The sequence below is a fragment of the Dermacentor silvarum genome, chromosome 3 (genome assembly GCF_013339745.2).
Source record: "Dermacentor silvarum isolate Dsil-2018 chromosome 3, BIME_Dsil_1.4, whole genome shotgun sequence".
Classification (NCBI taxonomy): Eukaryota; Metazoa; Arthropoda; class Arachnida; order Ixodida; family Ixodidae; genus Dermacentor; species Dermacentor silvarum.
In genome coordinates this window covers 211803997-211819298 of record NC_051156.1, presented here as the reverse complement: position 1 = coordinate 211819298, position 15302 = coordinate 211803997, and the positions used below count along the sequence as shown (strand labels likewise).

Sequence of the window (15302 nt, the reverse complement as noted above, 5' to 3'; positions counted from 1 at the left end):
CACGGCGCTGTTTCGTCAAGGACACTGAAAGGTCATCGCAAGGGCACCGCCAACATAGACACCTAAGGCTTTCGCCTTAATAAGTGTCTTATAAAGAGTGGCAAGCCCATCTAGGACTTTTTTTTTAAATCCAGCGGCCGTGATGCGGCGGACGAGAATTCCTGGTGGTTTCTCGGACGCGAGCGTTACATCGAACGCCGACAGACCAGGGAGAGCAGAAATCACCGCCCCTTCCACTCCATGAAGATGGTCGAACAGCGACGCTGTGCATTCCCGGCCGCTTGGCTGGCGCCAACGGCACTACTTGCGGGGAATGGGACGTGTCGGCATCCATGGACGACGCCGTTGAGCTTCTACCGTTTTAGCTCACAGCTCTGCGTCGGCTTGCATCCGTTGTCGCTGAGCTGTGACTTCTCTTGCATACCCTTCGGGGTTAGCCTCCCGACGAAGACGTTTAGCTTTGGCTTCTCTTGCTCGGATTTCGGGGTTGGCTCTGTGATGGCGGGCCCGTTCCCATGCAAGCTCTCACTGGCGCTCGCGTCAGGTGGTTTAAGTCTTGGCCATTCTCGAAGAACGAATGCGCAGCAAGAACTGACTTCTTTTGTTTATAACCAATCGAGTTTCTCACTGACCTTTTCGCAAACGCTCATTTGATGCCTGACTCACTCGCCCCCTTCTCGGCGCGGCGCAGCTGTCTGCCTCACTCTCGTCCCTCTCGGCGCGGAGCAGCTGCCTGTCTCACTAGCGCCCCTCTCACTCCCAGGTCACGTGACCAGCGTGACGCCAAGCAGCACGACGCCGCAGGGTCGACCAAGAACAGCTCCGCTGTTAAAAGTGGATGCGTCTGTTAGCCACGGCTGCCACGAAGGAACTCCGGGAAGGCGAGGGATGGCGCCGAGGGAAAGGGCGCACGGGCTCTCAGGCCGCAAGGAGGGGAGGAACTGTCACTTGCTCGCTCGTTCGTTCTTCCGGTTCATTCGGGCTATTCGCCTACATTGACTATCATCGTCGATGGTTTCTGCATACCTTTTTTTTATGCTGCTTCACGTTCAATTAGCGAGATGCAGCACACCTTAGCTGAATACTTTTTTTAAATAAATGTTGACCCGCGATGTCAAGAAAGCCGCAATACGAAAACAAGTAAGCCGTGCAGACTCCCATCTGCAGTGTCTAAGTTTCCCGAAAGAAAACTCAAGTTGTTGTGTGGAGCACGCTAACACTGTTCGACGACGGAATAAAAGACAGTCCTTCCAGACAAAACGGAGGCTTACCTCTGGTAACTCCAGTGTCGGCACGGCCCGGAAGAGGTTAGACAGCTGGTCCCTCGCACCGCAGCACACGGGCAGGCAGGAATTGCAGAACTCCCGCACTCGTTCACCGAACGGCTCACCACTGGAACAGACCTGTATTTCACGAAATGCGGGTAACGCATTATTGGCGTCAGCCAGTCCGAACCCATTGGGCTCTTAAAAGGACACTAGAAAGCATCACTATGTTAACTTAGAACGATAATGTGTTAGTAATGCGAAAGCATTTATATGTCCCATGAGGCAGAAAAGCCGGCATTGTAGGCAACGAGTGGTACAAACGATCACCACCATCAATGACGTCATCAGCGTCTTGTACGACGTGAGCAGTAATACAGAATTAAAGTTAGAACAAGTTCTGTCGGGCGTAACAATGTCACCGTTTGCGGCCACGTACTACATACTTTTGTGCAGCGCCGACGCATCCCACAAAGTGTCCGCCTGCGAAGATCATCTGAAATTGCAACTTGAATCTGAATTTGAGCTCCAGCAGCTTTCGCTGCTGTCACCGTCGAGCGTCTCAAGCACTTCAACAAGGCGACGACGCTTTGCTGCCGCTGTCCCCCGCGCATCCAACGAGAAGCAAGGCGGACTAGAAATGCCAGGATCTGTCGCTAAATCGCTGCGAAGCTCGCTCGTATCACCGACGTCAAAACAGCGGTACCAAAACACCAACTACGCTTGGCTGCCACCATTGCTGCCGCGCGCGCTGGTTGAAGCAAAATAAAAAGAAATGAGGAGTATATGACGGTTTAAGTCACGTGACTTCCTCCGTACTCCGCTTTTCAAGCGAGAGCAGTCCGGACTGCTCCCGGCTGCTCTCGGCGCAGCGAAACTGCTCTTGTTCTACCACTGGATGACGACTGAGGTGACTTAAGGTGGAGTAAAGTGAATTAAGGCGAAGTAAATGAGGGTCAATTAAAGTGGATTAAGCTGGATTGAAATGGATTAAGGTGGATTAAGGTTGATACAAATTAGAGCAAGTGGATTAAGGTTGGTACAAATTAGAGCAAGGTTGATTAAGGTGGATTAAGGTAGAGTTGTGAAGAACACGTGACAACATATGGCGTCACGTATCATGGACGTAAGCAATTAATGAGAGAAGTCATAATGCTTTCGCATTGAAATCACGTAAGGATACTCAAGTGACTGTCAATCTTTTTCAAAACTGTCATTGAATTCATCTGCCGAGAGAATGTTTATTATCTGTAGATGAAACTGAATGTCGAACTTTCCCTTCTTGAATTTCCCACCGAGACCTCAGCGCCGGTGCAGCAGTGTGACGTCACCGATTTCAATATCTTTTTTCTCGTAATTTGGTCTTTTGTGACAAGGAAAGGTTTGAAGGATTCCTTTTCTTTTTCTTTCTTTTGAGGATTGTTTTGCCTTTCCCACATTTAGCTGTTTGCTGCAGTGAAGCTAGCGGTATCAATCCAAGAGTTTTACAGAACGATGCGAACAAGCAACGTCACGTGGGAAACACATTAAGACGAAAATGAAAGTTGGAAGCGTTGTGCAATTTCGTTTTTTTTTCCCTTTTTTGCGGTTACTACATTCCTCTTGAACTTCCCAGAAAATGAAGATTAAAATGAGAAGAACCTCGGCTTCAGTAAAGTGTGTTATGTCGTGAAGTCGCCTTTAAAGCCATCGGCAGCATCGAAGTTGTGGACTTGATCGAGGCAGGCAACTTGTCTAGTGCAGTGTTGGACTCATTTACCACAATAAAACAAGGAAGTGATAGCTGAACCGCACCTTCTTCATGTCTGCCAGTCCCTTGTGGTAAAACCGAAGCAGTCTGGCAAACAAGTCCATCTGCTGCTGGAGGACGTAGCTCGCCAAACTTTTGGGCGCGCCAAGGACCTGCAACCGAGAAGTGCAATTTTAAATCGAACGAAATTGCATTATTTAACTTCGCAAACCAACTCACGGGCTATGATAGACGCCTTAGTGGGGGACTACAGAATAATTTCGCCCACCTGCGGTTCTTAAGCATGTCACGCAGTGGCAATCGTGCCTGCAAAGTATGTAAAGGCTGCACGGCGCGAAAAGGGTTAAAATTCCTTTAATAATGAACTGCTATTGGTTGAACCCCCCAGGTCGGCAGAAAACCAGATGGGATGATGAAGTTAGGAAATTTGCAGGCGCAAGTTGGAATACGCTAGCGCAAGACAGGGGTAATTGGAGATCGCAGGGAGAGGCCTTCGTCCTGCAGTGGACATAACATATAGGCTGATAATGATGATGATTGGTTGAACATGAACCAATTAAACAAATTGTTGCATTAAACGGCTTCCCTAGGCGGCGCCCTGCAACTTCCAACATACTGCAACCAAAATTTGTGTTCAGGCCTGGGGAAGGGCCCTTTAAGTGCAAGAGCTGTTTCTGCATTTCGCCTCCCACAGGAATGGCGGTCACCGCGACGACCGGGAATGACGTCACACTCAGCAGACTACTGAGCCACTTCAGTGGGTTAGTGCGATTTCAAGTGCCGTGCGTGGACCTGGCAAAATAAAGCAACAATTTTATCTTCAATCTGAGAGAGCTGCAACATCCTTTTTCGCGTCTACGCTATACGTTCACACCAGCAGGAGTGAGTCGGTGGATATGACATTCTACTCCTCAGCCAGAGTTTACAGACTAGGTTCTCGGTTGCGACAGCCACAGTATGATGCGGGCAAAATTAAATAATAATAATAATAATAATAATAATAATAATAATAATAATAAAACTTGTGTAAGGAACTTTTTGGCGCATGTTAAAGAACACCAGACGGGCAAAATTATTTGGAGGCCTTCCAATGCAACGTATATTTCATAGTCCATGGTGTTGCCTTGTGCCATTAAATCTAATCGATAGATCAATCAACCTACCAATAAATCAATCCAACAATCAATAAACTGTTCTTTAAACATCTCAGTGGTGAATTTGGGTGCAGTCTTAATTTAATGTTTCGGGTAATAAATGAAAGTTAGATAGTGGCATGACAATAGTGCAAGTTGCGGCGTATGAAATAGTAGTATTTTTGTTACGTCAAACGCGTGTCAATACAGAAACAATTTACAGAACTTAAATAATTGAAACGACACAATGCGCTTGGTCTGGGACGAAAGATATGATAACTTAACACAAAATTAAAACGTTCATAGATGTCATTTTGCGGAGTGTGCAAGCGTACGCTAACTACGCACACGGTCACGTGCGTAGTTGACCACTCTTTGAGGCAACGCCTCATCAAAATCAAATCTTAGGTAAAATACATTTTTTAACTTAAAAGAAACCTTGTATTTACGTTATTACGCTGTCATATTGTTGTAATTCTAACATGCACGAACTTAATAAACATTCTGATTCTGGAGTTACCAATATGGTGCCTAACGCCGGACATATTTCAACACAAAATTATTCTCTAGACCACTAATCCAAACTCGCACTGTTATCAGCGCTTGAATGCTAACACGGCATTCTCCATAAGAGTGCACACCACCCTGTACATATAAATTAAATGTCACTGGACATGCTGTGTGCGCACAGTGCTGATTCTCTGTCCCTCTTTTCTTCGTTCTATTCCCCCTTTTCCTTAACCCCAGTGTAGGGTAGCAAACCGGACAGTCATCTGGTTGACCTTCCCGTCTTCCCTCTCTTTGCTTTCTCTCTCTCTCACTGGACACGACCGCCGATAGCAACATTAATAGTATAGACAAAACTATCAGCATCAGCAATACCAGCGACCCAAAACAAGGACCCCACAATGGTGTACTCACGACGATGTAGTTGTCGAGCACTCGCACGGCGACCCTGCTGTTCCTCAACTCAACGGCCTGGGGTGTGTCGAAGCACGAGTTGAAGAAGTGCACCAGGCCCACCAGCTGGCAGCACAGCTCGCACTTCTGCTCCAGCGCCATCTGCGCAAGCACCGCGAAACATTGCGCCTAGGATATCAGAAAAGTGCATATCTGGTGTGGACCACGGTGTTACGTCAACGCCATAGAGTTGGTCACAACAATTACTTGAGGGACATCTGGCGTTGAGAACATTCTGGGAAGGATGGATGCTACATGGATCTGGCTAATCTTCGGGCTTGTGACTTCAGGCCTCCTTGTAACGTTAATTATTTCGCTTTATCTTTCTAAAATTTTTCTAAAATCTATCTTTCTAAATTTAAAGCAATCATTGTTTTTTAAACACAGCAATGCTATAAAGCCTCTGAACACGTGCGTAATCATAGCGAATTGAATTTATAACGCTCATGTACCACTCTGTCAGGCTGACGCATAGGGGATGATGTAAATATAGAATATGAACTGGGCATCCACTACCTCATCGCTGTGCAGTGCTGCGTAATTACCTCGTGGTCATTAACATTAAAAAAATTAAATTTCCCCAATACTGGGCGGATTCGAACCCGCATGACATGGTTCCTCAGGCACAGCAGCCTAGCAGCTTTAGTGCTGCGCCACGAATGGCTTTTTGTCTTTATTACTGACTTTGACATTATACACCAACAAAAACACGAAATACCAACAAAACACAAAAGATAAACGTGCCGCGGGTAGCGAGGGAAGAATTATCAGCATCAGTACGCACAGGCGCGCGACCACTGCGATCTCGGAGGCCACGCAAAGGAAGGGGGGACTTCGCGCGCGCGCCGCTAGATGGGGCAGCGTGTCCAGAGGGAAGCGCGATAGAGGAACCCAGCGACATTGCACGGCTTGACGGGTATCGGCGGTGGCAATACGGTGTGCCGTTACGTTGCTTGAATGCTAATCGCAATGACCATGAGACGGGTTCCGCTTAAATTTGCAATATAAATGATTATTGAAGTACCCACTTGTGTCAGATGTGTTGTACAAACGTAATATATCATCTACATATATTGTAAATCATAAAGAAAAGAAAAAGAAAGAGAAACGTTGTTTCCATGTACATTCACCAACTACATGCTATGTGCAGTCAGGGAGGGTAATCTATAGTGCTGTCGATTTTACAAAAGCCCGGGGCCCTCGTCAATCATTCTTTCTTATTTTAACAGCGAAGCTGTTTAAGCCAGCCGTAATTTGTGGTTCGTATCAAGAAACTGCCGCGCCGTAGCCATGGCAACCAGGAGGGCGGAGGAGGGCGGCGCGGCGCATGCGGTCTCCTCCTCGCCAGCTCCCTCCCTTCCCGACCCCCGCCTCTCTTCTCTCCGCGGCGCGCTGAGCCAGGAGAATAAAAAAAGAAAGGCGAAAGCTTGCCGCTCAAAGCGCAAGACACAGCGAAGCTGGCCGATTGATATCGAGCGGCCAGCCTCCAACGCGTTTGGCGTCGGCAAGCAACAGCATTCTTGGCACCGTGCCAACCTTGGTTAGCCTGCCTGCGTTTGTGGCATGCCAGGAACGCAGTCGCTCGTAAGCGCCGACGCGTCCAGCGCTAGTCACGCGAAATGTCGCGAAAGGGAAGGTACCTCCGAAAATGATCGCTCAGAATACCTTCCTACATGCGCAGTTAAGTTAAACCAAGTTAAGGCCTAGCAGCAACCAAGATAATACCTAGCAGTAGCAGCCAGTAAGACTTGAGGATCGACAATTTTGTTGTGCCTAAGCTTTGCACGACCGAGTGCAAACTTGCCAGCTTTTTACCTCAGTTTTTTGTCGCTCGTCCTTCTTTTGTCTGGTTAAAGGCAAGAAAGTGAAAGTCAATTAACAGGGGACTTCACCCGCAAAGTCGTGACTTACATCGGCCGGGTGAAAGAAGACGATGGCGTCACTCGGGTCGTCTTCTTCTTTGGTACACAGGTCTCGGTCGTACACGAGCAGCATGCGATCGTCGAAACTGAAAGAGAGAGATAATAAAAAAGAAAGAAAAGAAGAGCTTGAGGTTGCTGGCAACTTGCGGGACGGAGAAACAGACAAGGCAGAGTAGGGAGCCAGAGCACACGAAGAGAATCGTAAGGACGTCCACCGTGACGTGGACATTGCCCTGGCGAGGTATTCTGTAAGAGTCCACCTTGTGGACATGTCCATTTCGTCTGCTGCTGAAGTGCTGATTGGCTGCGGCGCCTGGATCCTGTTGAAGCGCACCCCAGCCCAGCCAATCAGAACTCCAACAGCAGAGGAAATGGACATGTCTACTAGGTGGTGGACTCTTACAGAATACCTCCCCTGGAGAGCCTTTTGGAAACGTAATCTTCCCTCACCGTTTCAGACAGTAACCATCAAAAAGAGAAAGAAATGGGGGAGGAGAGGGCACTCGCTTCTATTGAATGAAACATTTTCAGCATCATCAACACGAGACTGCTTTATTCTAGAATCGAGGTAGCTGAACCCAGAAGCAAAGCGCGTAATTAGGATATTCATACGACGTCAAATTATTCATCTATAAATATTCTACCAACCATACATAGGCTATTTATAGCTATCTATATTTATAGGCTATCTATTATTGAATAAACGACTACATTGTTGGTTCTTTCTTTTTTTCGTTCGTTCTTTGATTCATTAGGTATGGCAAATCAGTTCCGCGGAATCCCGGCAGGTATTCATTAGGTACTGTATAACATTGTGCCCTGTTTTCCTTTCTTTTCATTCCGCTTCTGTTTGCTAGATCATTGTTTGTTAGTTTTTCTGTTTTTTGTTGCGTTAAGTACTGGATAAGGTAGCGCTGTGCTTCCCTTTGTAACTACAGTTTACTTCCGTTATTTCGACCCTGACGGGATTGACAAAATGGATTGAATTATCCGGCGGGTCGAATTAAACAAGGTGCAGAAAAAAACGTGAAAACACGCAGCTGATTCATTTGACAGTATTTTACCTTTTCGAACACGCCCCCGAACCAAACGCGCACCCGATTTCTGTGACTAAAGTACAAATACAAAGTAGAAATCTGACGCGCACCCGATTTTATAGCAAGAAAAATGGAAAGAGTCAAATTGCGTTGGACAGTGTCAGTTTTGCCGCAATACAGTCGCGTCACGCAGCAAAGCATACGAACGCCAGCGAACGTGGTTTTCGGTCAAATTCTCGAGAATAAACAAATAAATAAAAAGGCGCTCGTTAGAACTCGGTAAGTGCCGTAATAACACATTGTGACCTACCGTTATCTAAGATCTTCCTGGGCAGGAGTAAAATAGTCGTTTTCAGGGTGGGAGATGACATTATTCAACGAATTCACTGTCACCCGCTCAGCCGAGACAGAGGCTGGCAGTAAAGGGGTTGCTGTTTGGGTCACCATAAGGGTCAGGCGCACGCATTCTGACTGGTCAAGTTCAAATTATCAGGCAAAGGCCAAATTTATGATCGAAATAACGAAAGTTTGGGCCCATAGAAATGCATGGGCACCTGCCGGAACCTTCTGTCGGGATCGAATTAACCGAAAAGTCGTATTAACGGAAGTCTACTATATTTTGTATCCTCCCTCTCAATACTCCAACCACGGAGCCTGTGAGGTACGTAAATAAATAAATAAATAAATAAATAAATAAATAAATAAATAAATAAATAAATAAATAAATAAATAAATAAATAAATAAATAAATAAATAAATAAATAAATAAATATTGTAGGCGCTCAATTTCACAGATTCGTATTCAGTGCTCCACACATGAACATGCAACGCTTTATGAACAGTTTAATAGCTATATAGTCTGTACAGAATTCGTCTATGACCAGTTAATAAACTCTGGACCCAGAAACTGGGTGACAATTAGACGCCTAAGCAATTTCTATGGAACGGTAAAATACATAATCTTACAGTAAAGGACACGTACTGTTTTACTCGACTGGAGGGCAGCGGCGCCTGTAAACTGAACAGCGCGGTGGCTACGCCTTTTGCAACGCTCCTATGTAATTCCCAGTTAAATTTTTGCTAAGGTACTCTCAGCGTCGACGAAAAGCATTGACGTTGTAACTAGTTCAGTCGAGTTGTGGTACTGTCCTATACTCGGTGGTTGCGTTTCTTTATAAAATTACTGCATATTCCTTCCGTGAAAAGGATCTAAGAACACTGCTCAATGGTGTCACGTGGTATGGGGTGTATTGATACAAGCAGAGCCGTCAAGGGTGACGACATTCTTTGATTGGACACGTGCCGCCTTGTTGCCATGTTGGGTCGTAAAAATACTCAAGTTCCGTTATCTGGCCCAAAACGTGGGATGAAACACTGTCTAATATAGTCTATTGAAAGAGACAAGCAAACTAACAATAACTAAAATTTCGGCAATTCAAGTTTGTATCTGCGATACAGAAATGTCTGAAGCTGGGTCGGCAGGCTTGTGTTTCACGTGATACAAACAGGGCAGAACGTAGAACCAGACAGTAACAATGAGCGAGGTGGACGAAACGGGCACCGAACTATCAAGTGGCATTCATTCGAGGAAACTAGAAACGCAAGGGGGATAGTTCGACTCCTGTGTCGTACACCTCGCTTTGACTTTTCTTCCGCGCTAGCCGTTTCATGTTTGTGATAATCCTATCGTTTCATTACTGCAACGGCACAGGCGTCGGCCGTGTCGGGTCACATCTGCTGCGACTTGCGTCACCAAGCTCTTGACAAAACACGACATCGAGGCACAGTATAATACACAGCAGCAGAGTTGAGGAAGAGTTTCGAGTCGATGGACTGTTTGTTAATACCGGGGTTAGTACGTTGGCTGCATTCTATAGGCCAGAATATCGACCGCCTATAGCCATCTTTCACAGGGGCTGCTTGATCTGGCGAATGAGCGACAACAATACAGCTCAGCGCGGTATCGTTCCCGTCAAAAAACCCACAACCCCGGCGCAGGCTGTGCCGACAGAGGATGACGTGGGTCAGGATCAAGTTCGCTTACTATAAACGCTGGTTCGAGAGTAAAAGATTGTGGATGGATGGATGGATGGATGGACGGACAGATGGACGGACAGACGGACGGACGGACGGATGGATGGGTGGATGGAGCGTCCCTTTTGGAACGGCGCGGTGGGTTGCGCCACCAAGCTCTTGTTATTCTATTACCTACTGTCCTACCAATCCCCCCCCCCCCCCCAAAAAAAAAAAAAAACAGTAACAAGTTCCCTCATCAAACTTTCCGAACCCCTATTGGGAACTTAGTTTTTGTACGCGGCGGCCGCATTTCGATGGAGGCGAAATGCAAAAACGCCCGTTTGCTTGCGTTGTAATGCACGTTAAAGAACACCAGGTGGTCAAAATTAATCCGGAGCCCTCCACTACGGCGTGCCTCATAATCAGAACTGGTTTTGGCACGTAAAACCCCAGAAAGAAGAAGTTTTTGTACGCTTCCGCTGCTTGTCGTTTCCCTACTTTTCTTCCACCAATCTTCCAATCGCCTCTTACTAATCTCTGAGTAGAACTTGTTGCTGGACGAGTTGGTTGAGATCTGAGGAATACAGTGTTGGGCTAACAGGAAACAACGACTTAGATAGAAAAGCAGGAAACGATAGGTCGGGCGCTGACCTATCGCCTCTTGCTAATCTCTGAGTAGAAGTTGTTGCTGGGCGAGTTGGTACAGTGTTGGGCTAACAGGAAACAAAGACTTAGATAGAAAAGCAGGAAACGATAGGTCGGGCACCCGATAGGTCAGCGCCCGACCAATCGTTCGCTATATTTTTCTGTCTAACTAAGTCATTGTTTCCTGTTTGCGCAACTATGTGTTCCTCAGATCTCAACTCAGCGCCCGACCTACCGTTTCCTACTTTTCTTTCCAAGTCTTTGTTCCTGTTAGCGCGACTAATCTCTATTGCGGACATGTTTACTTCCCCCCTGCTCTCGTTGAACCCAAGGGCTTCAAGGAGGCCAGGGGTGCCTAAATCAATCGCTGGGCAGTTATCTTCACACTCTAATAAAACATGCTCCATCGTTTCCCTAGCTTTACCGCAGCAAGCACATGCTGTGGTCTACAGCTCAGCAGAGCGACGGTGTGAGCAAGTGCAAACTGCCGCTCACGGTTGTTCCTCGGCGGCGGTCTTGTCCTGCAGGAGGGCCGCGGTCGCAGGGTGCCTCCTGTTGCGCAGCCGCTCGCCGTGCTTCCACCGGTGCAGGATGTCCCACTTCCAGGGAACGGACAACGTGGCCACGGCGTCCTCCACTGCGCACACGAGGTGTTGTAGGTGCCCGTGTTAATTATAACGTTGATCTTAGCAAACTCGACAGCGTGCATCATTTTTAAGTTTTATGGAATCTTTAGAAATTGCCTGTGGCAGAAGGTAGGATAATTCTTGTCCTTGAGCTGAATTACTCGAAGAGGCGTACATTACCAGCACGAGAAATCGAAACACATATTCAACACGGAGCCATATACCTCCGGAAATTGTAACCTAGCCGTAAAAAGAAACGTTTATGGTGGGCGTATGCATGCCGGAGCTTACTGCCCCAAAAATTTGGAATAGTCTACCGTATGACCTAAAACTTGCCAACAGCTTTCCCACTGCAATAAAAAATCACTACCTTAAGATGAACGACACACTTTGAGTTCACGCTTACAGTTGATATTATATGCATGTAATCCCATACCTATACCCATATTTTGTTGGTGATGTGATATTACTTTGCGATGTAATATGATATTATGCATTCTCTGTGATCTATGTGGTGTGATATTATGCATTGTTTGTGATCTGAGGGATGGGATATTATTTGTGGTCTTTGTGATGTGATAGCTTACATTCAATTTACGTTGCTATAATCCTTGTATAAGTTCTACGCGCTCCTGTTAGATTTATTAGTTTTTTAGTTTGCGCAATTTTATTACTTCCGGCAATTGGTACTCTAAGGAGTGTTTAGAGTGACTATTAGCTTTTTTTGCAGGTTTACTGTAAACTTCTGTGTATTAACGTCTCTAATTTTGACAAATGTTTGCCTGCAATTCATATATCTTTCTCCATTGTACCCTCTACCAGCCGCTGGCTATGGGTCCAAACAATGTTTTGCATACATTCTGTAGTTCAACAAAGAACAATAAGAGAAAGAAAGGGAATAAAGGAACTAATTAACAAAAATCACTAATTAACTTCTTAATTACTTTACGGCATATATTGCAATTTACGAATTGTAGCCGGTGAGCTTGCAAGACGTATGCTATAACATGCACATATCGCGACGAGATTGACATGACAACGGGTGTCACTTGAAACGAATTTCCAGAATGACACCAGTTTCAAAATATGACTTCCTATAGTGTGGAACGAAATACATGGGCGTTCCAGTTACTTTCGTGCTTCACTGCATAAAAGAGCGTTTTGTTAAAAAAAAGTAAGTGGGACAGCAGTGCATTTTTACGGCAAGTTTGATGGCGCATATCTCCAAACTGGCGTCATTCTGTAAACTCATTCCAAGTGGATACACCTTGCAAACTAACGGGCTACAATTCGTAAATTTCGATGTGCCGTAAAGTAATTAATTCAAAAGATAATTAGTGATTTTTTGTTAATTAGTTCAATATGTGTTTGTATTTTGCGTGCAAGTAATGTCCGCCTCTCTGAATAATCCAGCTCAAGGACTACAATTATGTTATCTGCAACGTTTTGAAAAATTGAAAATTTACAGTTTTGAAAAATTCCTTAATACTTAAAAATGATCATCCTGTATAGTATACCTATAACCGCGTCCATGCTATAACATGTTCATATCGCGACGAGATTGACATGACACGAAGCCAACCTAAAGGAGAAATAGTCGAAATAGACAACTGCCACTCAAGTCATTGCATGCGAAAGCGAACACCGCAATGCCGATATATAAATCATCACCATGATACCTTCACCACAGGGTGTTTGTTGTAAATGTACACGCATTTTCAATCATCGTAGACAGCATATTTACAATCTGCAAGGAACTATAGGCTCCGGCTTGCTCGAAGTGCGCTAAACGGCTTTCCACGGACGCTGAACGCGAGTAAGCGCTTCCGTGATGAACAGTTTAAGTGGATAAACAAAAATGTTCCGGTACGAAGTAGAACCTGTTTTACTTCGAAACATACTCTATGCAGAACTTTATCGGTGGCCAAAGTAATCAATATAGGCGATTGTAAGAGAGGCAAATAAATTAAAGAGGGGGGGGGGGGGGGACGAGCAAATGAGTCTTACCTGAGTGCTCTGACAAGCTTGATCGCACGCACATCATCGGGACGCGACCATCCTATCACAAGCAACGATTACTAACACACGAGGCATCAGCCACCTAACTAACATTCGGCGCAGTGCACGACGTCTATTACGTACCGAACAGCATGTCGTCGGGAAATCTGTGACCCATGGTTCGACATGTGGACTTGACCGTATACACACAGGCGACACAGAAATGAAACGGTGTCGCAGTATGCACTATGACCCGTTCCGACACACGACCAGTTGGTTGTCCGTTGTTGCTCGGTGGCGCGCACACAAGCACGCCAAGCGCGTCAGTCGCGCCCACTTCGCTATCGACTAGCGGCAGGAGCGGGAGCGACGATAAGGCCGCGCCGAATTATCTAATCTTCGGCGTCTGTTTAATTGTCTCTCAGTCGAGAGCAGGCGATCATCCGAACGGCTCCTTAGATCTCATGCGCCCCGCGCACTGTGCAACCACGCCAACTATCCTAGATCGAGTTCATTAGTGGACATTCGACAAGTATAGAGTAAACGTTGTACGGTATTAGTATAGTTATGTAAGGTTTTATGGCGCAAAAGCAACTGAGGCTATGATGCGCCAGTATTAGTATCACGTAGCACTCGGGTATATAGTGACGGTCAGTCCCTTGACCAAGAGCGCCCGTCCGAAACGGCTATTCACGAAAGGTTATGATGGATTGCGGACTCCACGGTGCCACAGTCCAAAAGCGTTTTGCGATACCGGTGCGCCTTTCCAGTGCCGATAAGCGCGACTTCGGCAGTCGGACGCTTATAGCGTATCGCTCGCGCGCCCGGAAACTGTTGACTACACAAATCTGCCATCGCAAACTCTGCTCCCGACTTTTCCTCTACTTGTATATCCTTTATATGTTTCCTTAGCTCTGTCCCTGGCCCACCAACAGCCGAGAACTTGGTGGCGAGCCAATAGCATGCAGTCCTAGTTTCATAGCATAGTAGTAGTGCTACTTCTCTGTAGTAGTAGTAGTAGTAGTAGTAGTAGTAGTAGTAGTAGTAGTAGTAGTAGTAGTAGTAGTAGTAGTAGTAGTAGTAGTAGTAGTAGCAGTAGGTAGCAGTAGTAGTTAGTAGTACTAGCTAGCAGTAGTAGCAGTAGCAGTAGTAGTAGTAGTAGTAGTAGTAGTAGTAGTAGTAGTAGTAGTAGTAGTAGTAGTAGTAGTAGTAGTAGTAGTAGTAGTAGTAGTACGTACGTACCTTAATGGTAATGGGGCACATAACCACTTTGAGGGTTTTTTCAACAGTTGAGCAAAACAAGTTATAGAATGAAACGGAAAAAAAAAGAACACGTGCACATACACAAGCGGAGAGAAATTTCGCCACATTAGAGTATATATACGTATCATTACTTCATTTTCTGATGACATAGAAGATGCCTGTACATATATATAATTTCTCACAAGCAGTTTCAATTTACGACAGATGCTACACCTTCGATGCAAATTACTCGTTCACGCTCTGTCGCGTCCATCTTGAAGAACATTCCATCTTCCAGCACCGCGCGAGCCTCCTCTTGTGCCGCGCCTTCTCCGTCTTCTTTTACCCGCGAAATATTTAATAGCGCATGCGCCTCGTGTACATGCATTGTCTATCAGCCAACCTCTCTTCCATGTTGCCGTGTTAAATGCCCTTTAGTACAAAGTACTGTCTTCAGCACTCAGTGGTTAGCGTATCCGGATGCGAGCGTGTATTACACGCAGACAGCAAGGTCAGCGCTTCGAATACCGCTGCTGAAAAAAAAACTGTGTACTTTGTGCGCGCGCCTGACGAACGTGTTCACGTGATGTAGAGTATAGGCACTCAGACACATTCGTCCAAGAAATCTTCCAATTTGCGAATAACGCCGCGAAAGTAATGACATTCCTCTGCAGTATATCGATTTCACACAAATACTGTCCGTGCACG

General features: G+C 46.0%; 1 protein-coding gene across 4 annotated transcripts in view; it reads right to left on the bottom strand.

Moving 5' to 3' along the window:
• LOC119446621 (uncharacterized) overlaps positions 1–15302 on the bottom strand; it is a 71164-nt gene that overhangs the window by 11359 nt on the left and 44503 nt on the right. For 2 of the 4 annotated variants that reach the window (XM_037711099.2, XM_037711098.2), the window contains exons 2-6: positions 11224–11365; positions 7020–7116; positions 5070–5210; positions 3060–3167; positions 1272–1403 (exon numbers count right to left, since the gene is read on the bottom strand). In XM_037711099.2, the coding sequence (XP_037567027.1) occupies positions 1272–1403; positions 3060–3167; positions 5070–5210; positions 7020–7116; positions 11224–11365 (620 nt within the window). The other 2 variants (XM_037711101.2, XM_037711100.2) reach the window with 2 other exon arrangements.